Source organism: Trachypithecus francoisi, unplaced genomic scaffold (genome assembly GCF_009764315.1).
Source record: "Trachypithecus francoisi isolate TF-2019V2 unplaced genomic scaffold, Tfra_2.0 Lachesis_group3, whole genome shotgun sequence".
Lineage (NCBI taxonomy): Eukaryota > Metazoa > Chordata > Mammalia > Primates > Cercopithecidae > Trachypithecus > Trachypithecus francoisi.
Window position 1 is genome coordinate 141,321,099 of NW_022681468.1, and position 23,446 is coordinate 141,344,544.

At 36.0% G+C, this 23,446-nt stretch overlaps 1 protein-coding gene across 10 annotated transcripts in view; it reads left to right on the forward strand.

Annotated features, from left to right (window-relative positions):
* CEP152 (centrosomal protein 152) overlaps positions 1-23,446 on the forward strand; it is a 130,851-nt gene that overhangs the window by 23,844 nt on the left and 83,561 nt on the right. For all 10 annotated transcript variants that reach the window (XR_004432006.1, XM_033190190.1, XM_033190194.1 and 7 more), the window contains 8 exons: positions 4,346-4,493; positions 6,179-6,270; positions 7,060-7,223; positions 16,102-16,306; positions 20,069-20,194; positions 20,820-20,929; positions 21,676-21,804; positions 21,947-22,079. Coding sequence is in view for 9 of the 10 variants with exons in the window: in XM_033190190.1 (XP_033046081.1) it covers positions 4,346-4,493; positions 6,179-6,270; positions 7,060-7,223; positions 16,102-16,306; positions 20,069-20,194; positions 20,820-20,929; positions 21,676-21,804; positions 21,947-22,079 (1,107 nt within the window). In the remaining variant the exon portion in view is untranslated. The remainder of the gene's footprint in view (positions 1-4,345; positions 4,494-6,178; positions 6,271-7,059; positions 7,224-16,101; positions 16,307-20,068; positions 20,195-20,819; positions 20,930-21,675; positions 21,805-21,946; positions 22,080-23,446) is intronic.

A 23,446-nucleotide genomic window follows, 5' to 3' on the forward strand; every position in this document is an offset into this window, starting at 1 on the left:
AGAATTAGCCAGGTGCAGTGGTGCACGCTTATAATCCCAGCTACTTGGGAGGCTGAGGCAGGAGAATCGCTTGAACCTGGGAAGTGGAGGTTGCAGTGAGCTGAGATTGCACCACTGCACTCTACCCTGGGCGACAGAGTGAGACTCCATCTGACCAAAAAAAAAAAAAAAAAAAAAAAAGCCAGTGATATTTTAATCTGAGAATACATCCTAAAGATATACTTTTGGAAACCCTGCTTCTTCTTATATGATTATTAGTACTTTCTCAACTTTCACATTACTTGTCCTTTATTTGTAGAGTATTTGTGCATATTGTTTATATGGTCCTAGAATAAATCCAGACCAAAACAAATGAGTCTGCCAGCGGCTGGCTGGAAACTGAGAGGTTACCTTGGAAGCTTAATCGGTAGAAAGCCTTACTTGAGTCTCCCAGCATTTGGTAATTCACCTGTCAATACAGTCTGTCGAGAAATGATTCTTGGGAGAAAAGTAAATTTTGAAGACAGTATAATTTATAAAATAAAGAAGACAGCCTGATGAGATTAATCAGATTTGAATCTTAAAGAGATGTGTATCTTGAGCATATTGCATAGTGAATTTTTATTACTTTCACTCAAGGGGGAATAAAATATTGAAAGCTAAATGTGAGTCAGGTGGTGAGTTTGCTTGTGCTCCATAACTCTAGGTAATCACTTGAGTGAATAACATTTCAGAATGCATTTTTCTTAACATAATTTCAAAATTGATTTGAGGGTATGGAAAATTTCACCACACTTAAAATTCCTGCTGATTTGGGTTATTTCTGACCTGTATAGCTGCCTCTAATTTTTCCATGGTTTTAGGTGGAATTATATAGGAGTGCGTTACTGGCAATACTTGTTTGTGTATCATTTTATTTTATTTTTACATGTATTTACATGAGTTTTTATTATATCTATTTCATTATGTATTTATTTTATATAGAAAAAAACATTGTGAATTTGATCAATGTGGAGGATATATAGGAGTAGGGAAAGATGAAGGGCAGTTATGGTGACTCATGGCTGTAATCCCAGCACTTTGGGAGGCTGAGGCAGGTGGATCACTTGAGCCCATGAGTTCGAGACTAACCTGGGCAAAATAGTGAAACCTTGTCTCTACAAAAAAAAAAAATAAACAATTAGCTGGGCATGGTGGCATGCGCCTGTAGTCCCAGCTACTTGGGAGGCTGAGGTGGGAGGATTACTTGAGCTCAGGAGGTCAAGGCTGCAATGAGCTGTGAGTGAGACTCTGTTTCCAGGAAAAAAAAAAAAAAAGGCTATCCCAAATTATTGAAAAGTCTGCTTTATAGAATATTTAAACAAATAAAATTTGAGATGTCGCTTCATGAATTTTTATTTTATTTATTTTATTTTAAAGTTAATTTTGGCCAAACACAGGGTAACACTGAAGTTAGTTGGACTTGGACAGTAGCCCTTCTTGGATGACTAGAGAAGAGTGGATCCTGGTGGCTTTTCCTTATTGGGTTCAGGGTCTCCATTCTCTGTTGACTTCAACACGGTTTCATTAGGGATGGGTTGGAAGGAATTTATCATGTTTTCTACTCCTGTGCCCACTGCATTCTCTGTTGTGCACTGCTCCCCCGCTTCAATAGAAGAACTCTACACTAAAGTGAGAACAAATTCTTGATTCTGTGCTGGGTGGGCTTCAGACTCCTCAACCCATAAATTGAAGGTGTTAAAGTATTTTCCCACTGTTATGTTCTTTTACTTTGTTTTTTTTTTTTTTAACAGAGCATGGCACTGATGTTAGGCTCTGCATATAATTGCATAGCTGCTTTGCAAAGTGGTGATTCCAAAGTGCCTAACAGAAGCCCAGACCTCAGCATCATGCCACATACCCATGTAACACACCTGTACACATACCCCTGAATCTAATCTAATTTTAAAAAAAGTCTGTAACTAGTATATTTTGAGAAATTTATGGATCGTAAAATTAAGAGTTTTTCTTAAGACACCAGCTTTTCTGGGTAGAAAAGATTGTATGCACTCACAATATATTATAATAGTTCTCTTTTTTTTGACTGATTTTCCCTTGAATTTTTTTAGTGAGACAGAAAAGATGAAAGAAATGGCTTCTTGGAGCTCACAGTGTTCCTCCAGTGTCATAATTCTCTCCTAGTAAACTATCTCCTGGGCTCTCTCCATCAAACTGACTTTTACCTCCTGCCATTCATAGAAGTGTCATGTTAAGATCTCTGATTATCTCCTTGTTGATATATTACTTTTTTCCTTCTGTCTCCTTGAAATCTTCAGCTTTTGGTGAAGTCATGGACTTCGGTTTCTATGCCATAACCTTCTACCTTTTCTTTAATATTATATTTAAAGGCTCCACTTTGAACACTTCCTGTTGGCTTAGAGACTCCCACAGACTTCTCTGTGTGTAGTCCAGTCCTCATTTTCCTGTGCACTAGAACCCTGTCCAGTTCTTTTCCCTCCCACAGATTCAGCTGTCATCTCTATCATCTCTCTTTCTTTTCTTTTTTTTTTTTTTGTGAGATGGAGTCTCGCTCTGTTGTCCAGGCTGGAGTTCAGCCGTCATCTCTTTATCATTACACTTGTCTCAGTCTTGAAAAATGTCTGCCCATATCAGTCTTGAACTACTCAAGCTAATCATGGCCAATGTTGAACTACTCGTCCTTTTTTGATTTTTGGTATTAAAACTTTAAAGTTTTATGAGTATGATCTGTTTTCCTGAACTTGTCAACAGGATACACCATAGTTTAATTGGTTGTAACATATAATCAAATTATTGGCAGAATCTGCCTTTTCTTTACAATTTTTTTTATACCTACCTTTTGTTTAACTTTGTTTGGTAGTTCCCAGTCCCTCGTTAACACTATTGTGACCTCCTCAGAATATAAATATTAGCTGTCTCCCCACCCCTTCTTGCTGTCATTACTGTCATGCTGTCATTAATATGAGCTCATTCATTGTGTTTGCCACGTTACTTTGGCGCTTTAGAACCAGGTTTCTCAAGCTGGCCTGGAATTAGCAGCAGTGTGCCAGGAGGTTTGCAGTGCTGAATAAACATGGACTAGTTTCCAGAAGCTTCATTTTGCTCAAAAATTTAGTAGAAAAAATTTAAAGCAAACACAGCTTCATTATGAAATAGAATACAAAATTCACATGAATTTTTAAGCTAAAATGGGAGACTTCAGAGTCTCTTTGCTTCAAGGTACTTCTGTGTTACTACTCTTATGGAATGTACCTTGTCTTAGTATCCTTAAGGTATTATTGGGCTTTAGGTTATACTATGGATCAGGCAGCAAAAGCCTAAGGCCTTTTCTCTACTTCAAAGCCCTTTCTCAGTATTCTTCTTATTTCTTATTTTCTTTAGGTTTTCTCGGGTAATTTCAATTAATTAACTTAATTCACTCCTCTGCCTCTCCCATGCTCTGCTGTTTGCCTGGAATTCAGCCTTTGTAGTCATTTTTGAAAGAGTGGTGATAATTTCGACAGTGTATTTGTTCTACCTGGACTCGGGGCTCTCGTGGTTCATTACACCCAAACACATTTTCTTTTGGAAGAAACTTGAGTATATTGCATACACACTCTGTATTTTATGTAATCCCATATAGTTACACACATACACATACACATTTACCCTATTTTTCTTTGTCATTTATTTTTCAAGTGTTTATTGCAGCACTTGATATGTCTAAGGCACTGCAGAAGCACCTTCAAGGGGCTATTAAGAGAAGACGTCTAAAAGGTGGAGGAAGATAAGAGAGAAATAGATCAAGTTTAACAGAATTTCAGAGGAGGGAAAGATTATTTATGGCTGCTTCTTAATGGAATGAACTTTTGGCTACTTAGAATACAGTGAGTTTTCATGTGTTTATCTGTATCCTTACTGTTTTGGGATACAAATTGCATGATTCAAAGTAGTCTACCTAAATCTATATACATACACTTAATACTGACAATATAAAATATGTATAGGAATGTAATACATTTTCTTTGGCTTGAATAAAATCTAATTTCTGAATAACATTGTCTTGTGAATATAGAGTCGAAGGAGACTTTAGCATAATTACAAAAGAAGCATAATTATTATTAGCATAATTACAAAAGAAGCATAATTATTATTAGCATAATTACAAAAGAAGAAACAGACTGAAGAGCTGAAGCTTCACCCAAGCTCTTCACTCCTAGTTCTGTGCACTTTACCTTGTAAAAGAGGTGATGCTCCCATGTGATGATCTTGTGTTTGACATCAAATCTAGTTATGTATGATAATTTTTAGTTTACTCTTTATTAAACCTCTTTATGAAAATGACTTCCTGAACTTTTTTTCTATTTAGGAAGACATTTGCTCTCGTTTGAAAGATCATGTGAAACAACTGGAAAGGAATCAAGAAGCAATCAAGTTAGAAAAGACTGAGATCATTAATAGGTTGACGAGAAGTCTAGAGGAGAGTCAAAAGCAGTGTGCCCACTTGTTGCAGTCCGGTAGGTGTCTGGTAGGGCCACTGTCTCCCCAGAAGGCTGGCTCAATATGCAGAAAGAATATAGTAGGATCCATGAATTGTAAAAATCCAGAAGGGACAGAAATCACAATCAGCAATAAATTTCTTAAAAAAAAAAAAAAAAGAAAAGAAAAAATATAAATATATATATATAAAGGTTTAGTTTGTTTTTATTAAATAATTTGGAAGCTGGACACCAATATAAAGTACCAAATAAAAATAACCATCATTCTACTGAGATAATTATTGTCAGTGTTTGAATGTATTTCCTTCAAATGAAATGAATGTACACACATAGACAATGCCCTGCTTCTTTATGTAACGCATTTCTGAAAGCATACTAAAGCTGAACATGCAAAAATTGAATAACAAAATACGTTATAAGGTAATTTCTATTCATGAAAACTAAAAACGATTGTAAAATCCCATTATATTTTGCTTTTTTAGGCCCAATATTTGATCATATAGTTCTATCCTTTGTATAACTTCTTTCATATTTCTCCCCTCATGATGGAATAGTGACTTACCTCATCAGTTGAGGCCAGAGAGTTATATTTTTGTCATGCTTCAGATTTCTAATATGGTCTTTATGGTATTAAGTTTGAGACATATGCTTCCTATCATTTTAGTTTCAGCAGTTGTTTCGTTTCTTATTAATTTTTATAAAATGATATTAGAGCAAAGAACAATAAAATCATATGTTTGTACAAACACTGCTATATAGACAAAACTTTCCTGTTTGCTGGTAAGTAGCTCACATTGTGAAAGCAGGTCAACAGTTATTCATTAACTGATATATGAAAGTCACACTTTGGCATATGAAAGGTAATTTAGACTGTTGGTACAATATGTGAAAGGGTGAGTTATTCAAAAGCTGAAAGTACTAAAGTCAACGACTGCCTAAATATATGTGTATATATGTCTTGGTAGGGGGCAAAATTTGGATTATGGTTTATTAAGGGCCCCTCCCTGTTTAGTTTTATAGCCTTTGTTTTCATTTGGCATTACTTGGTGAGCCTTTTTCCTGGCTGTTAAATGCTTTGAAAATATTATTTTTTTAATGCCATCATTGCTTCACTTAATCATTTCCCAGATGGTCATTTTCTTTTGAAACCTAATAATGTCCCTTTTAAATTGGGAACAGTCCACCCACCACCTTGCCCAGTACATTTAAAATATGAGATTTCTAAAGTTTCAGAATTATAACCCTAATATACTTCATTTACATGTGGAGGTGGGGATGCTGGATAGAAAAGCATTTACAAAGAAGTTAAAGGCAGCACAATGTAGTTTTCTTATTGCAGGGTAGAAATGGGTTCCAAAGAATTTTTTCTTTGGCTTTCCATGAGTTGGAGTGTTATCCTCCTATTAAAGGACTTCTGGAATGTTAAGGTCTGTAGATAAGGCTGATTTGATTCATAAAAAGGTCATAGTAGCCCATGCCTTTAACTGCCCAAGGTCATATAGGATGCCATACTAAATCTGGGAAATGTCTGGTCCAGACCTATGCCTTCTGGGTCCCATGGGCTCTATGTATTCTAAAGAGACAGTAGTAATAAAGCAGAACTTTACTTTCTGTAGCCTCAGTGGATTCAAGTCTTCTGTAGATTGTGAGTACTTTGTCCCCTTACATTTTTTCAGTGTATCCTACGGTTTTTTCCTTTGCAGGGTCAGTACAAGAGGTGGCTCAGCTACAATTCCAGCTGCAGCAAGCACAGAAGGCACATACTATGAGTGAAAACATGAACAAGGCTTTGCAAGTGAGTGTTGCCACTTGGAAGAGACTCTATGGGTATCTGAATTAGGCAGTAGTTACATCACCTTTTTGAATCTTGGGTTTCTTTGTATAATAGAGGTGGTTGGACCACCTTCAAACCAGCCCATGGGTGTTGTTCACCATCTCCTTCACACAGTTGGCAAGTCAAACCTAAGTCTGTCTAATTGCAGAGCCAAGGCCCTGCATTTCCTGCCAGTCTCCCTGCCACCTCCTTCAAGTGGCATGTCCTTTCATCTTTGGGTGTATCCCAGAGATCAGTTCATCTGTGGGAGTGAGGAATGTTGAATTTTGCTGCAATTCTGTCATATTCTCCTCCAGTGCTACTTAATTTTCCGCTGGAGGGGGAGGAAAATATGGGAGACGAGTTCCATTATTACCTCCACCGAAAGAGGTATTTTGCCTTTTCACCACTGGCAGGCTATAGTACAACACGTTCTTGGCAAACCAGCATACTTTGTCCTGTACTTTAGTAAGCCAGAAAGTGCCACCATCAGCATTTCAGTCCAAGGAACACACCATTTTCCACGGAGGATAAAATCTAAGAGACAGAGGTGTGAGAGGAAATCCTTATGTTTGTTTTCTCATTCATTTAGGTTTTACTTGAAAACCTGACATATGCTGGCCTTTATAAAGTATAATGTATACTAATAATATATTTGAAGAAGTTTTTTTGCCTTCTGTTGATCATTAAAACAAATTTTGAAACATAGAATGACTGATTTTTTCATATAGGAAAATAACGAAAATTATTTTTAATAATTTTGTGTTGTAGGAAGAATTAAAAGAACTAAAAGATGAAATTTCTCTCTATGAATCTGCTGCAAAACTAGGAATACATCCAAGTGACTCAGAAGGAGAATTAAATATAGAACTCACTGAATCATATGTGGATTTGGGTATTAAAAAGGTCAACTGGAAAAAATCCAAAGTTAACAGGTATGGAAAGAATATTTTAGTTTATTGTAGAAGAACCAACATTAATAATACTGATGATGCATGCTATCTGTTTTAAGGTGAAAGCGTATTATTTTCATATGTTAACACTGTATATTGAATGCAGATACCTTGCATTTATCAGTGATATATGAAAAATATACATTAATTTTTCCTAGGAACCTTACTATAACTTTACTTTTAAAGTGGAGATTGTTTCTTTTATACTACTGCTTAATACAGATATTTTAGCAATTTCATAGAAGGAAGTATTTTATCACTCCTGCCAGAGACTGACTGGGGAGGGAGTAGTGGTGGTGGTAGAAGGAGAATTAAGCACTGAAAGGACTCTAGAAGCACTTGCTGCATGGAAGGTGCTATTCAAGGCTCTTGGAATACAGTACAAAAGATAAGATAGGAACTGTCCTTCCCACAGGGAGCTTACGTGTTTTCTGGTCAGGGAGAAAGAAACATTCTTGGAAACAACTAAGTGCTATGCATTCAGTGTTATGTTTGATGTATAAAGGTGGGATTTACACATTTCCTGTACTGGTTTTGGATAGGGAAGAGAGATACGGTGTTTGGAGGAGATTGTAGTTAGGGTAAGGAAAGATTTTTGGATGCGTTTAGCTCTTACCGCCACCCTTTTGTTTATAGTTTAAGACGGAGTTTGCCATCATTATTGAATTATAGTTTCCTGAGAGTGTTTAATACATACTGTATTTCAGGTATTACACAACTAAATACAAATATATAAATGTCCTGAGAAGTTTGCAATACGGTAGGTTTTAGAAATTACATATTTTGAGACTGTGATTCCATTTTAAGAACAGTAAGACGAGATTCAGTAAGTTGAAATATAAAGTGATCAGGTGATACTGTGAAAGAAGATATTATTTGAGTTTATTGTAAGGCTCCATTTATCTAGAGGTCTGTCTTCAGGGACTGTCATCCCTACAAATCACAGCGCTTAGTATCACAGCGCCAGAAGGAAGCAAAGAAGAAAATATCACAACTGGGCCGGGCGCGGTGGCTCACGCCTATAATCCCAGCACTTTGGGAGGCCGAGGCGGACAGATCATGAGGTCAGGAGATCGAGACCATCCTGGCTAGCACAGTGAAACCCTGTCTCTACTAAAAATACAAAAAATTAGCCAGGTATGGCGACGGGCGCCTATAGTCCCAGCTACTTGGGAGACTGAGACAGGAGAATGGCGTGAATCTGGGAGGCGGAGCTTGCAGTGAGCTGAGATCGCGTCGCGCCACTGCACTCCAGCCTGGGAGACAGAGTGAGACTCGGTCTCAAAAAAATATGTGTATATATATATCAGAACTGGATTATATGATGTGTTTAGTAGGAGCCACCTTCAAGTTGTTATCCCAGGACCATATTGACTTAGATTTATTTGTATCCCGTGAATTGTCTGATTTTCTAACTTACTGCAGAGGGCTAGGGCAAGGGTTGGGAAAGACAATATCAGTCCTTCGGCCAGCAGTTCAACCTTAGCAGGGAGAAAACTATGGAAACCCAACAGGCTGGAGTTACTGAGTATCACAGCAAATAGCTCTACACATTTATATATGTTTGATCCACATCAGAATGTCCACAGTTATGATCCCAAGTTGTCAAAGAAAGACTTCCACTTTGGTCAGTAAATTAAAGCAATAAACAAAGTGCATTATATCTTTTTTAGACAGATTTATATAAAATGTTAATATAGTCACCTGGAAAATTCACTGTTGTGAATGCCTCATTTCCTGCTAATGCCAGATTAATTCTAAGGGGCTAGTAGAAAGAGCATGGGCTTTTGAATAATAGTTTTGCCATTTTATTACTAGCTTTGTGAGCTTGGGCAAATTTCTTAGCTTTTCTGAGCCTGTTTTCTTATGAAGTTTAATATCCCTAGGAGGTTAAACTGAGGATTAAAATAATGAATATTAAAAGGCCTCATGTAACACATTCTAACATATATTAGGCAGTTGATAAATGATGGCTGTTACTATTGTTACTCAGTAGATGGTTGATTAAAACAGCACTGATCAGATTTTATATTAAGTCACATGAATTTTATATTAATTCAACACATACTTTGTAAAACATTCTTGATCCTCAACCTTGTGAAAAATATCAAATCCAATATTATTATGTGAGAGTTGGAAAAACCAGAGTGAACTCCTTTGCTCAGTAAGGCCGACAGTAGCAGAACCAGTACTTGAACCCAAACTCCCGCGAAAGGTTCAGTTATCTGTCTGTTCATATTTACACGTCAGTTAAACCTTTTTGCCTTAAACTCCTTTCTTCATGTCTTTTATTTTTGAGGATTAAAGTTGTAGTTCATGCCAAAAAATATTTTTCTCCAATTTGTGATTACTTTTAGTTTCTGCTATAATTTGTCTGCGAATTGAATAAATAATACATTATGTATATTTATCTTTTCAAATAGTTACTTCTTCATGATGTCTATTAAAATATATTCTGCCACCTTTACACTTTCTATATTACTTAGTGCTCATAGCCAAAATCCTGTACTCATCTTTTTTTTTTTGAGACAGAGTTTCGCTCTTGTTGCCCAGGCTGGAGTGCAATAGCGTGATCTTGGCTCACCACAACCTCCACCTCTCGGGTTCAAGCAATTCTCTTGCCTCAGCCTCCTGAGTAGCTGGGAATACAGGCGTGTGCCATTATGCCCAGCTAATTTTGTATTTTTAGTAGAGACGAGGTTTCTCCATGTTGGTCAGGCTGGTCTTGAACTCCCGACCTCAGGTGATCCTCCCACCTCGGCCTCCCAAAGTGCTGGGATTACAGGCTTCAGCCACTGTGCCCGGCCTCCTGTACTCATCTTAAAGCACATTCCTATAGATAATAAACCTGAGATACCACAACATTATTATAGTAAAAGGAATGATGGACGCATTCAGTGGGAAAGTGAAGAATAAAGCACAGCATGATTAGTCACTGAGGCTTGGCAAAAAGACACCCGGTGAAGCACAAGAGAAGCGAAGAAACGTTTTGCTTGTAGTCATCCCACCCGCTAGCAGTTTAATAGGTGATATTTTAGCTTCGTGGAAAACTAAAAGCAATTATACTCAGATCAAATTGAAAGGAGATAAAGGAGAGAAGATATTTGTCCCTTTCCCCTGATCTACTGTGATTCCTAGAATAAGAGGAAGCAATACTTTTCCTGTGTTGGGAATTTTAGTTGACTTGAGCTGCTTTCAAATCACTGACCCAAATATTGGTGGCTACAAGCTTTTATTACCAACTACGTCCTCCCTGAAGCTACTGCCTAGTAAATTTTAAGGGTTTAGCCTCAATGTTCTATTTTACATTCATGGAATCTGAGTAGCTAAATCTGCATGCAGCTTGCAGACAGCTTCCTCTCTCTCTTATTATAGTTGGCTGCTAAGCTCAAATAATAAACATTTAACAAGTGGAATGCCTTTTCCCTTTGGTCTTCTCAGCAGGCTTCATAAGGGACTACAGTTTATTTGGATTTAGGAGAACTGACTTCCATAGGGCTCAGTAGTGAGCCTTTTTCAGGATTGGTCACCACCACTGATTTTTTTCCCCTTTGAGGAAAGAAGAGAAAATTATTTTAGCAAGCACTTTCTCTCTCTCTGACTTGGCTCCCTCTAGGAGTACAGGATGTGCTATTTCAGTGGTCGGCATTCAGTAAGAAAAGAAATTGGGGATGCATAATTTGTTAACCGAGCAAAATAATAATTCTGCTTAAGGTTAGTTCACCATGTCTTATAGCACAGGAAGTTATATTGTAAAATATTTTATATTTCTTATAATTTATGTTTTCTACTTCAAGGGAAATAGAAGTGGTTTAAATGAGATCTATATACAGACAGACTACTTACACAATATATGTATATTACATATACAAAAGTTGCATAATGTATTGCAAAAGCTCCTTTTATAACATTAAAAAGCCTACCTAATAGTTTATTCATTTTCTCTCTCTCTCAACACACACAGACACACACACACAGTATTCTAAGATTTTATGTGGAATCATCCAAAACTGAAGAACAGTAAACATTTTAACTCAGGTACTATTATTTTTGTTTCTAATAAAGGCTTTTAAAAATATTTTTGGAACAGTTTTAATTTACAGAAAAATTTATGCAGAGTTCCTATATATGATATGCTGCACCCATTTTTCCCTACTAATACCTTACGTTAGTATGATACATTTGTTAGAATTAATGAGCCAATATTGATATATTATTATTAATTAACATCCAGGGTTTATTTACATGCCCTTAGTTTTTATTTAACCTACTTTTTCTGTTCTGGGATCCCATCCAGGCTACCCCATTACATTTAGGGGTCATTTTTCCTTAGATTTCTCTTGACTTTACTTGTTTTTGATGACCTTGACAGTCTTGAGGGATACTACTTGAGTATTTTGTAGGAAGGCTCTCTATTGGAATATGACATTTTTCTTATAATTATGTTTTTCTCATGGGTTTTGTGGAGGAAGACCACTGAGACTTTCATCACATCATCTTAAGGGCAGATACTGTCAGCTGTTTATTTCGATTCAAAAGTAATTTCATTCTCCATTATGAAAAAATTAGAAAATACAGACTAAAAAAGAAGAAAATTTGATTTTCTAATCAAAATTTCTAATCACCAATAATCTCACCTACATCCCATGAAGAAACTGCTATAATATTTCAGTATAAAATTTGCACATCATCTGTTTTGTTTGTTTCTAAAAGATAAAATAGTCCCAGCTACTCGGGAGGCTGAGGCAGGAGAATGGTGTAAACCCGGAAGGCGGAGCTTGCAGTGAGCTGAGATACGGCCACTGCACTCCAGCTTGGGCGTCAGAGTGAGACTCCGTCTCAAAAAAAAAAAAATTGATAATATTTCTTTATAATGTCATTTTACTAGTATATTCTGAAATCTTTGAATGTCAGTGAATATTTTTATATTTTTTAGTGAATATATAGATGAATGAATCAGTTTAGTTACTAAAACACTGTTTAAAAGTTTTATTATACATAATGCAGTATCATTGTTATAAGCATCTTTGTAGTCAAGTCTTTATTCACATCTTTATTTCCTAAAGAAGTAGAATAATTTTCTTGCTAAAGGGTGTGCACTTATTTGAGTTTTTTGATGCATATTACTAAACAGCCCTAAAGTTTACATTATTACCCATGTCCTGAGGCTGTCCCTATTTTTTGGTAACCTAGCCAGTATTGACAGTTATCACTTTTCCTTTTTATAATTTTTATATAGTTAGATTTGTCACTGTTTTCATTTATATTTTCTTGATATTTAAAAATAAAGTATTTCTCTAGTACTTTCTATAGTTTTATTCTGCTTTTTAAATCTTTCAAATTGTGAAATATACACATAAAGAACATGGAACATAAATATACAGTTTAATCAATTATTTGAAAGTGAATATTCGTGGGACCACCACCCGGGTCAAGAAGTAAAATTGCCACGAACTGCCCGTATTCTTTCCTATTGTAACCTTGAGGCTAACTACTGTCTTTTCTATTAGGGCAATCATTTTCTGTTTTTTTCCCTTAACTTTTTCATGCCCAGTTATTCACACCTAAGCACTACAGATTTTTAGATTTGCCTTCATATAAAGGAAACTCATACATTAGGTGTGTGGGTTTTCTTTCTTTCTTTCTTTTTTTCTTTTTTTTTTTTTTTTACTGTTTTATTGAGATATTATTTCACATACCATAAAAGCCACCCACTGAAAGAATACAACTCAGTGGTTTTCAGTATATTCACAGAACTGTGCAGTCATCACCACACCTAATTTTAGAGCATTTCAACATCCCCCCAAAGAAACTCCATGCCTATTACCAGTCATTCCCATTACCTGCCTCCACAGCTCCAGACAACTAATCTACTTCCTGTCTCTCTGGATTTGGCTGCTCTGTGCATTTCATATAAACAGAATCGTATAATATTATCTTCTATGAATTTTCTTTACTATTTCTTCTCAAGCATGTCCGCTGCTTGACAGAGTCTGTTTCCTTTTATGAAAATATCCTTATATTTGTTTATTATACAATTCCTGACCAATTGATCTTCTATTTCAGCACATTAAAGCTACATTGGTCCACTCTCTCTGGACTCAATGGTTTCTGTGAAGAAATTCATTGTTATTTGAATTATCGTTTCATCAGTAATACATAGTTTTTTCTCTTGTTGCTTTAAGAATTTTTTTCTTCATATTTAGTTTTTGGTACTTTGATTATGATATGTTTAGGTGTATTCTTCTTTTAGTTTATCTCATTTTGGGTTCTCTGAGCTTCTTGAATATGTAAATTTATTACATCTTTTACCAAATTTGTGAAAATATCAGCCATTAATTTCCTTAAATACCTTTTCTGTCCCTGTGTCTTTGTTCTCTCCTTTTGGGTCTCCAGTTACATGTATGTTAGATTTTTTTGGTATTATACTACAGTTTCTTGAGGCTCTGTTCATTTTCTTCTATAGTTTTTCCTTTTTATTTTGGATAATTGCTACTGGACTATTTTCATGTTCTCTCCTTTTTTCTTGTCATGTATACTCTATTGAGCCTATCTAGTGAAAGTTTTGTGTTTTTTTTTTAACTTTTGTTTACTTAATAACATTTCTATTTTGTTCTTGTATCACTTTTCTTTCTCTGTTAAGAATTCCTATTTTTTCATTCACTTCAGGTATCTTTTTCTTTACTTCATAAAGCAGAGATGTAATAGCTACTTTAAACTTTTAAAACTCTTAGTGATAGTTTCAGCATTTGGATCATTTGCTGATTGTCTTTTAAGAAGTGGCCACATTTTTCTGGTTAGTTGCATGTCAAGTAATTTTAGATTGTATACTAGACATTGTGAATTTGTATGGGTATTTTAAATCTCAGTTCGGTTCTCCAAGCCTTTGCCACATTGCTTTGAATCCAACCTGTGTATGCATCCCTCGGGGGTTAGTCATTGTGAGACTTGAATGTGTGGTTTAAATTTCAGTTAAGTTTTTAAAATCTTTGATATGCTGGTTTGAGAGTTGTTCTGTACATGCATAGTTCAGGGCTTAGACTGAGGCTTGTACAAATTTATACACAGAATTCAGGATTCCTTTCTCTGGTCCTCTTCTCTTTGGGAGTCTTCCTACACTCTCTTATCACTGGGTTTCAGCAATCTGCTGTAATGTATACTGGTTTTCTTTGTGTTTCTTCTGCTTGAGATTCACCAAACTGCTGGGTTTTGTGGGGTTTTCGTTTTCATCAAATTAGGAAAAATTTGGCCATTACCTGTCAAATATGTTTTCCATCCCGCTTCTCTTCTGGGACTTCAGTTACACATGTTGGAAAATGTAATATGTTCTGTGTATTTCTGTTTTAGTCTTTTTTCTCTTTGTTTTTAATTTTATAGTATTATTGCTATATCTATATGTTCACTGATCTTTTCTTCTGCAGTTTTAAATATGCTGTTAATCCCATCCAGTATATTTTACATTTCAGATATTACAATTTTTTCTATAAGTTTAATTTGGGTCTTTCTATATCTTCGTTTCCTCCACAAGTTCATATCTTCCTTAACCTTCTAGAACATATGAAATATATTAATTCTATTGTCTGTGTCATTGATGGGTTAGTTTCTATTGATTGGTTTTTCTCCTGGTATAGTTCATATTTTTTTCCTACTTCTTTGTATGCCTGATAAATTTTGATTGAATGCTAGACATTTTGAATTTTGTTTTGGATGCCAGATATTACTATATTTTTTAGAATACTGTTGTGCTTTTTCTGTGGCACACAAGTTACTTGGAATCAGTTTGATCCTTTCGAGGCTTTCTTTATAGACTTTAATAGATCAGGTTTAGAAAAGGCTTTAATCTAGGGCTAATTTAGCCCCACTACTAAGGTATTATTTGATGCCCTTTAAATTAGTAAGTCTTTGCATTATGGCTCATTGAAACACAACATATTCCCAGCCTTATTCATTTCCTGTGTTTTTTTTCCCTAGCCACACATATGCACACATATCTCCAGAGCTCTTTTTCTGTGCAGCTGCTTTTTCCCCAGTATTTCTCCCCTTCATATTCTAGCCACTCTGGCCTCCCCAAACTCTGAATTCTTTCTCTGAAACTCAGTGAGATTACAGGGCTCTGTTTGGGTTTCATCTCCCTGCGGTATGGCCTGGACACTCTCCAGGCAGAAAGCTCGGGTAATCTTAGAGCTCACCTTGTTTGTTTTCCTTTTCTCAGGAATCACTGGCCTCTGCTGCCTGTTGTCTAGTGATTGAAAACTATTATTTTATTTGTTTTATTTGGTTTGCTAGTTTTTTAAGGAGGATGATAAAGTTAGTCTTGTTAATTCATTACGGCAAGGAAGCAGATAATCTTCCAATCTTTAAATTTATTGAAACTAAAATTGGGTTTAAATTAGCATGATTTTATTTTTGTGTTTTTCAGATATTCACCCAGACTTGTGTTTTAGTGAGTTGAAAAAGTAACAGAAATTGTTGGTTAGGATGGCTAGTGTTTAGTATTCTTTTCTTCCTTAATATTTATGTTGTTTCTGTTAGAGTCATAAAGGGCATGCATATACAGTGTGCAATTTTCCAATAACACAAATGTAAATTATGTCAAAGTTCACATTTCTAAGCTACTTACAGTGAGCAGCAGGACTAATCTTGAGAAGGCTCTTCCTGTGAATAAACGTATTTCTGTATATAGAGACATGGCAAAGGTGATAATCCTTGTGTATGACAACATTTAAAGTTGTTTTGAAATACTAATATGTATTTGTGTAGGTGACAAAACATGTTCACCACTGTGGTCAGTGCTTTTGAGGAATAACCATATCTGATTTATTACTTGATTTAATCTTAAAAATCACAATTTCTCCATTAGCACTGTACAACAAGAAGACCCAAATGAAGAGCTTTCAAAAGATGAGTTCATTCTGAAGTTAAAGGCAGAAGTACAGCGTTTGCTGGGTAGCAACTCAATGAAGCGTCGTCTGGTGTCTCAGCTACAAAATGACCTCAAAGACTGTCATAAGAAAATTGAAGATCTCCACCAAGTGAAGAAGGATGAGAAAAGCATTGAGGTTGAGGTCTGTAAAGCCTATCGAGTTAAAAAAACTTTTTTTTTTGAGATAGGGCCTCACTCTGTCTCCCAGACTGGAGGGCAGTGGTGGAAACATGGCTCCCTGTAGCTTTAACCTCCCAGGCTAAAGCGATGCTCCCACCTCAGCCTCCTGAGTAGCTGGGACCACAGGCACATGCCACTGTGTCTGGCTAATTTTTATATTTTTTGTAGAGACAGGTCCCCACAATGTTGCCCAGACTGGTCTCAAACTCCTGGGCTCAAGCAATCCTCTCACCTCAACCTCTCAAGGTTTTGGATTACAGGTATGAACCACCACATCCAGCCCTTTTACACTTTTTTAAATTAATAAACCTTTGGCTTTCAGGGGTTTATTTGACATTTTTAGAAGTAAAGTTTAAAGAAGGAAATACCATTTTTAAAGGGATGCTGAGAGTCCCCGACTTATGATGTTTGACTTACAATTTTTAGACTTTACAGTGGTGGAAAAGTTATATGTATTCAGTAGAACCATGCTTCCAGTACCTGTAAAACAATTCTGTTTTTCACTTTCAGTACAGTGTTCAGTAAATTTCATGAGATATTCAACAGTTTATTACAAAAGAAGCTTTGTGTTAGATGACTTCGCCCAACTGTAGGCTATTGTAAGTGTTCTGAGGGCATTTAAGGTAGGACAGACTAAGCTATGATTTTAATAGATTAGATGCATTAAATGCATTTTTGACTTAATGATATTTTCAACTTACAATGGGCTTATTAGGCGATAAACCCATTGTAAGTTGAAAAGCATCTGTATGTTTTTTCTGATTACTCTTAGCACATAGTAAATGAGATACCAATTAGGTAAAATTCCTTTACCATAAATACAAGGAAGTATTCTCTGTATCAAGGAATCTGCATTTCTTTACGATTGGCTTTTACCAACAGTGCTCTAAAATCTAGTTAAAATAAATCCTCCATAGAAATCCTTTAGTATTTTCTATGAGGTTTTCCTGGCCCATGTTCTTATAACAAAAGTCATTCTATATGAAGACATTACTTATATAGTGATGGTGGTACAGATATTATATAGTGGTAGTGGTACAGATGGGAAAGGCACAACATCTGGTTATGTCAGTCATTGAAATCCACCTCTGTATTCTTCAGTTAGGAAAATGAAGCTGGAGCACTTTGTGACACTTTTGAGTTTACAGAGCCAATTTCAGACAAACTGAAACTAAACACATGACTAATAAGTAAGTCAAAGATATTTCTGCAAGATCATGTTATCACAGAGATCTTCAGGGCTGCTCTCCTTTATAGATCCTTTTTTTACCCTTCCATATTTCACAAATCATCAGCCATCTATACTCCCGATAGAAAATAATATATAAAACCCCTAATAACTAAGAGAAGGAAAAGAAGAGGGAAAAGGAATGTGGGTTGTGTACTCCTTTTCCTCCTGGGTGGAGATAATTGTTTACTTCCTTCTTTAGTACTGTTTTATCTCCTGTTCTTTTAAACTAGGAGTTGTGTTCATTAAAACAGTTCTGCTAAAGTATGTATAATGTTCTGTGCTAATTATTGTGGAATTTTAATTGTGGCTAATTTATGTTTTGGAAATAACAGTGTTTTTGCTATCAAAATCTTTTCCAGCCTGATTCCTTCTTCTGAGTAACTGTGTTTGATGACTAAAACATAGGTTTTAATATTAACAACAAATGAGAAAGTCTCCCCGCCGCCTTGCCCCCTGCACATTTAACATCTTTAAATCAAGCTGTTTTCACTGTTGCCCTACATTTCTTTAAAAGGATGGGGATGAAAGCTTGTTTCTCAATTTGTATTAAGACGTTAGAGTTTATTAGTTTAAGCATTTTGGTGGGAGTGCTCTAAGATTTAGGATACTAGAAACCTGATTTTGAGTCTGAACCTTAGCTCAGGTATCTTGGTGCTTTCTTTGTTCTGTATTTTTTTTGTTTTGTTTTGTTTTGTTTTGTTTTGAGATGGAGTCTCGCTCTGTTGCCCAGGCTGGAGTGCAGTGGCCGGATCTCAGCTCACTGCAAGCTCCGCCTCCCGGGTTCACGCCATTCTCCTGCTTCAGCCTCCTGAGTAGCTGGGACTACAGGCGCCCGCCACCTCGCCCGGCTAGTTTTTTGTATATTTTAGTAGAGACGGGGTTTCACCATGATAGCCAGGATGGTCTCGATCTCCTGACCTCGTGATCCACCCGTCTCGGCCTCCCAAAGTGCTGGGATTACAGGCTTGAGCCACCGCGCCCGGCCTCTTTGTTCTGTATTAAAGTTGCTAATGGCATATGCTATACAGATACACTTTATCATGTGTAGCAGTTGATAGTGGTCATGCATTGTGCTGTTTTTTAGCCTTTCCATTTCCCACTGTAGTCTGGTTGATCAATAGATCGAAGGAATAACTCTCTCATCTTTGAATTTTCTTTTTGTCCAGCTACTCTATTGCCATAGTGAATTCTTGGTAGTCTCCATCTAAACTCTGATTTTTCTCAGAGTTACTTCAGCCCTTGGCTCAAGTGATCTGCCCACCTCCACCTCCCAAAGTGCTCCGATTACAGGGATGAGCCACTATGTTGTGGTAAAGAGCTCAGAGTCCAGGGACACAACAAGTTAAATGGAGTAGATATATTTTTAAAATCTTTGTAACCCCCATCAATGCATAAAAAGAAAAGTAGGTAAGGAAAACACTCACTAAGAGGAAAATATGCAAAATTATATAAACAGATAAATCTGGGAAGATGGAAAAACAAATGAACAATGAAGGTATATAAGAGCTGAGATCCGGCCACTGCACTCCAGTCTGGGCGACAGAGCGAGACTCCGCCTCAAAAAAAAAAAAAAAAAAAGAGGTTCCACTTTGGTGATGACACAAGAAATACAAATGAAAGCAATTGTTAGATATTCTTTTCCCATCAAAGATAATTATTTAAAGATAATCACTGCCACTGGAGGCAAAGAGAGATGGGCAGACCCATGTCTACCTGACAGTATATGTTTGTATGGCATTTCTGGAAAGAAATTTGCCAAAGTCTATCATAAGTCTTAAAAATTGTATTTATTGAATAAAATGTATGTCCATGAGTGAATGACGACGTAAATGAACACATACAGAGATAGGATAAATGCTTGATCTTAGTAGGAGAACATATGATGAGAAACAGGATATTTGCATTCTCTCAAAGTATCCTATAAGATACTTACCATTTATTATAAAACAAAAAATAGTAAGTTTACAATGGAGATGATAGATCCCCCCTTCAACTGATTATTACCAGTGGTGAGACATAGTGAGTGATAGGTGTCTCCTGCAAAGAGCACATACCAATTCTTGACATGCTTGCCAAAGATGCATCACCTGATCTTAGTAAACCTAAAAACTCCAAATTGAGGAACATCCTACAAAATAATGGGTTAGTATTCTTAGAAAACGTCATGGATTTGAAAGACTGAAGAGCTGTCCTAGATTGGAGGACACTAATTAAACCTGACAACTGAATGCCACTCAGAATCATGGATTTGATCTTGGACCAGAAAGCAGATATTTGGGGCAAATTGGAAACATTTGTATAAGGTCTGTGGCTTACCTGATAGTTAATTTACTAGTTTTGATCATTGTGCTGTAGTTATATTGGGGGAAGATGAGTAAAAGCTATATGGAGATTATTTGTACTGTTTGCAATTTTTTTAAAGTATGGAATTATTTCAAAGTGAAACTTAGAATTTTTTAAAACCTGAAAAACTTTTGACTTTTTAACATTCAGACTAAAACAGATACCTCAGAAAAACCAAAGAATCAATTGTGGCTTGAGTCTTCTACTTCTGATATTGTCAGAGATGATATTCTGCTGCTTAAAAATGAAATTCAAGTTTTACAACAACAAAATCAGGTGATTAAAAATATTTTTTATATTTTATAAGAATTTTTATTTCCTCATTAAATACAGAAGATGTAATAGAGTTTTTGCAAATAGGGAGGCAATGTGAGTTAGTAGACAAGTGTATTAGTAGGTGATTCTGAGTTCCAGTTATTTCCCTTTACTAGTAAACTATTGGTTAGTAGTTTCATTGGAACGTAAGTTGGTGTAGTTCCAGTTCTCTTTCTCTATGGTAGCATGGCTGACAGAGGTATTCTTTCCACCTTAGCCAGCTCTTGACCCAGAAGTAAAACTTTGCTTATTTAGATGGTTGCTGAAGATTATTGAGCTCTGAGACTTATTTTAAGGCATTAGCTAGCCAATACTTCTCTGGTTAAATATTTTCATTTTATGTATTTCAAAGTAAATACAAAATTTAAACATTTAGTCCTGTCAGAAAGCTACCTGTCTAATAAATGAATCTATGTTCTTATCAAAGCGTGAAGAGACTTTTTCTTTTGCAGAATTGTAAAAATAATGTCAAATATTGTTATAGAGGAGAGAGAAAGCACAGAAAATATTTAAAAATGAGATAAAACTAATCAGTGAAAATGATGTTTATTTTCTCTAAGTACTAAGTATATTCTTTTGTGTCTAGGAACTTAAAGAAACTGAAGAAAAACTGAGAAATACAAATCAAGACTTATGTAATCAAATGAGACAAATGGTACAAGATTTTGACCATGATAAGCGAGAAGCTGTGGATAGGTAAGGTCTATATAGGTGCCTGACGACTGTCTCCTGGGTACCTTTCCTCTCTAACTCCCTGCCCTTCCCTGTGACAAAAAGATTCAAAATGATTGAGTGAATTCTACCCTGTTGAGATCTTGGATTGGCAGAGATGAGTCCCTGGCTTCTCAAATTAGAATTTGGAACACATTTTCCATAGAAACAGTGTTATGTAGTGGGTTGGGTTCTATAGTATCATTGAAACTGTAGTTCACTGAAATATTATAGCTTAATTTTTTTTTAAAGACTCGTCTGGGAAACTATTCTTTATAAAGAAAAAAGTCTGTGAGAGGGAATATGTCTTCCAAATACCAAATCATAAACTTGGAAACAGACTTCTGGAACATAACTTACTTGTGAGTTGGGGACTGCTAGTATTTATGTTTAATATAAATTTTGGAACCACACCCTCAATTACTGTCATTAATTTTTTATAAACAGAAGTCCTCAACGTAGATTACTCTCTTTATTTGAAGGACTGGGGGCATTCTCACATCCAAGTTTCTAATTGTTCTCTAGAAACATTTGAAGAAAGAAAATTTTGAAGATTCTCATAAGATTGTTGGTTATTAATTAATAATTACCACTTTCGGTTGGGGAAAAGTAATCTGACCTCAATTATAATTTGCATTAGAGGGAAGAGGTGAGGAGGAAAGAGGGAAGCCAATTCATTTTGGTGTTTGTAGTGAGACTGGGCATTGCATTTGATTCCACTCTGTTTCCAGGTGTGAGAGGACTTATCAGCAGCACCATGAAGCCATGAAAACTCAGATACGTGAAAGCCTATTAGCAAAGCATGCTTTGGAGAAGCAGCAGCTCTTTGAGGCTTATGAGAGAACCCATTTGCAACTGAGGTGAGAATAAAGAGTTGAGCTGCCTTTTAAGCTGTAGAGACTACATTCCCCTATTCCATAATTTAGAAGAAAATTGTTTGTTACGCAGCTCCTGTATTTTTTTGTGGTGAAATCATTTAGTTGCTGGTTTTGTGTATCTAAGGTCTGAGTTGGATAAGGTGAATAAGGAGATGACTGCTGTGCAGGAATGTTACCTAGAAGTGTGCAGAGAGAAGGATAATCTAGAATTGACTCTCAGGCAGACCACTGAAAAGGAGCAACAGACTCAGGAGAAGGTACAGTACAAGTTTATGTTGGACCGACATCCTTTCACTTTTCAAGCCTCAGTATTATCATTTAAACGAATGCATTTGTTCTAGAGAAGTGAATGGCGAAGGTATTCATAGGTTCTCTTTACTTTTGGCTGTATCACACTCATATAGCTCACAAATAAAGTGCAGTAAATACTGAAATGATTATTAAAACCTTAGTGTACAATGGCATATAGATAGGAGAAAGTGATTTTTTTTTCTTGCAGATTTATTCTAAAGGGAAAAAAAAAAAAAAAGATCAGTGTCACTTTAAATCTGAAAATCACAGATCCTCGTTTTCAGTGTTGACTGCTCCGGAAACCCTATGTAGTCCTGTGAGCGCTGCACAGAGCATTCCTTCAGAGCCCTTTTTCTTGGATCCATTTCTTTCTCACTACCTCATTGTCATTTTATTCTTCTGGGGAGAAGAGCAGGAATTTGAATGTTGGTCTCATGATAGGGAGAGTGATGATACGGAGGATATGGACAGCAAGGTCAGCATCTTCGTATGACCTCCTTCAGGGAAGCTGGAGGGGCTAGAGTAGATTCTCCAACTCTGCCTGATTCTTCTGAGTCACCCTTGGTGAGTGTCCAGGAGTAAAATCACATGTAAACAGTCACACCTCCTCTTTTCTTCCCTGTCCTGGCCCAGAGCCTTAACAGGCCTGACTGTCCTTCACACTTTGGACCAGTGACAAACCACAGTTTGAAAGCTATCTGCCTGAAGATTAGAAAATATTTTTAAATGCTTAAATAAATGTTCTATACAGAGCTTTTTGCATGAGTTATGTTAAAACAAGCTATTACTACCACACACTTAAAAAGAATAGTAAAGAGCAGGTGAGAAATTCAGTTCATTCAATATCTTGATTATTGTTGAATAGATGAATATGGTGAAAAACGTGCCATATATACATATCATCTTGTGGAAAAAGAACTTCTGAAGGGAGCTGTTTTAGGTAGAGATGGCAGTATAAAAGTGAGAAAGGATCTTATATTACCTTGAAATTGAGGACTTAGCTTTCAGTAATGTTTTAAAAATTAAAATAGGGAAATCACTAGTGTGATTCTTTTATATGTACAAAAATTGGCAAGAACATAAGAAGAATTTTCTCAAAGAAGTCATTTCAGGAATATTTTCTGATACGTTTAATAGAATCAATTTGACTATAAAATTTGATCTCATATTATGGGTCAGTTACAATTAATATCTGCTACTGACTGATATTTTGGCTTATGAGTGTTTGTAGCCAAGTCCAAGAAGAAAAGTTAAACTGCTATTTGGTCCTTCAAAAAAACCAAACTTAGAGGTTAAATGTTGCACATGTATCCCAAAACTTAAAGTATAATTT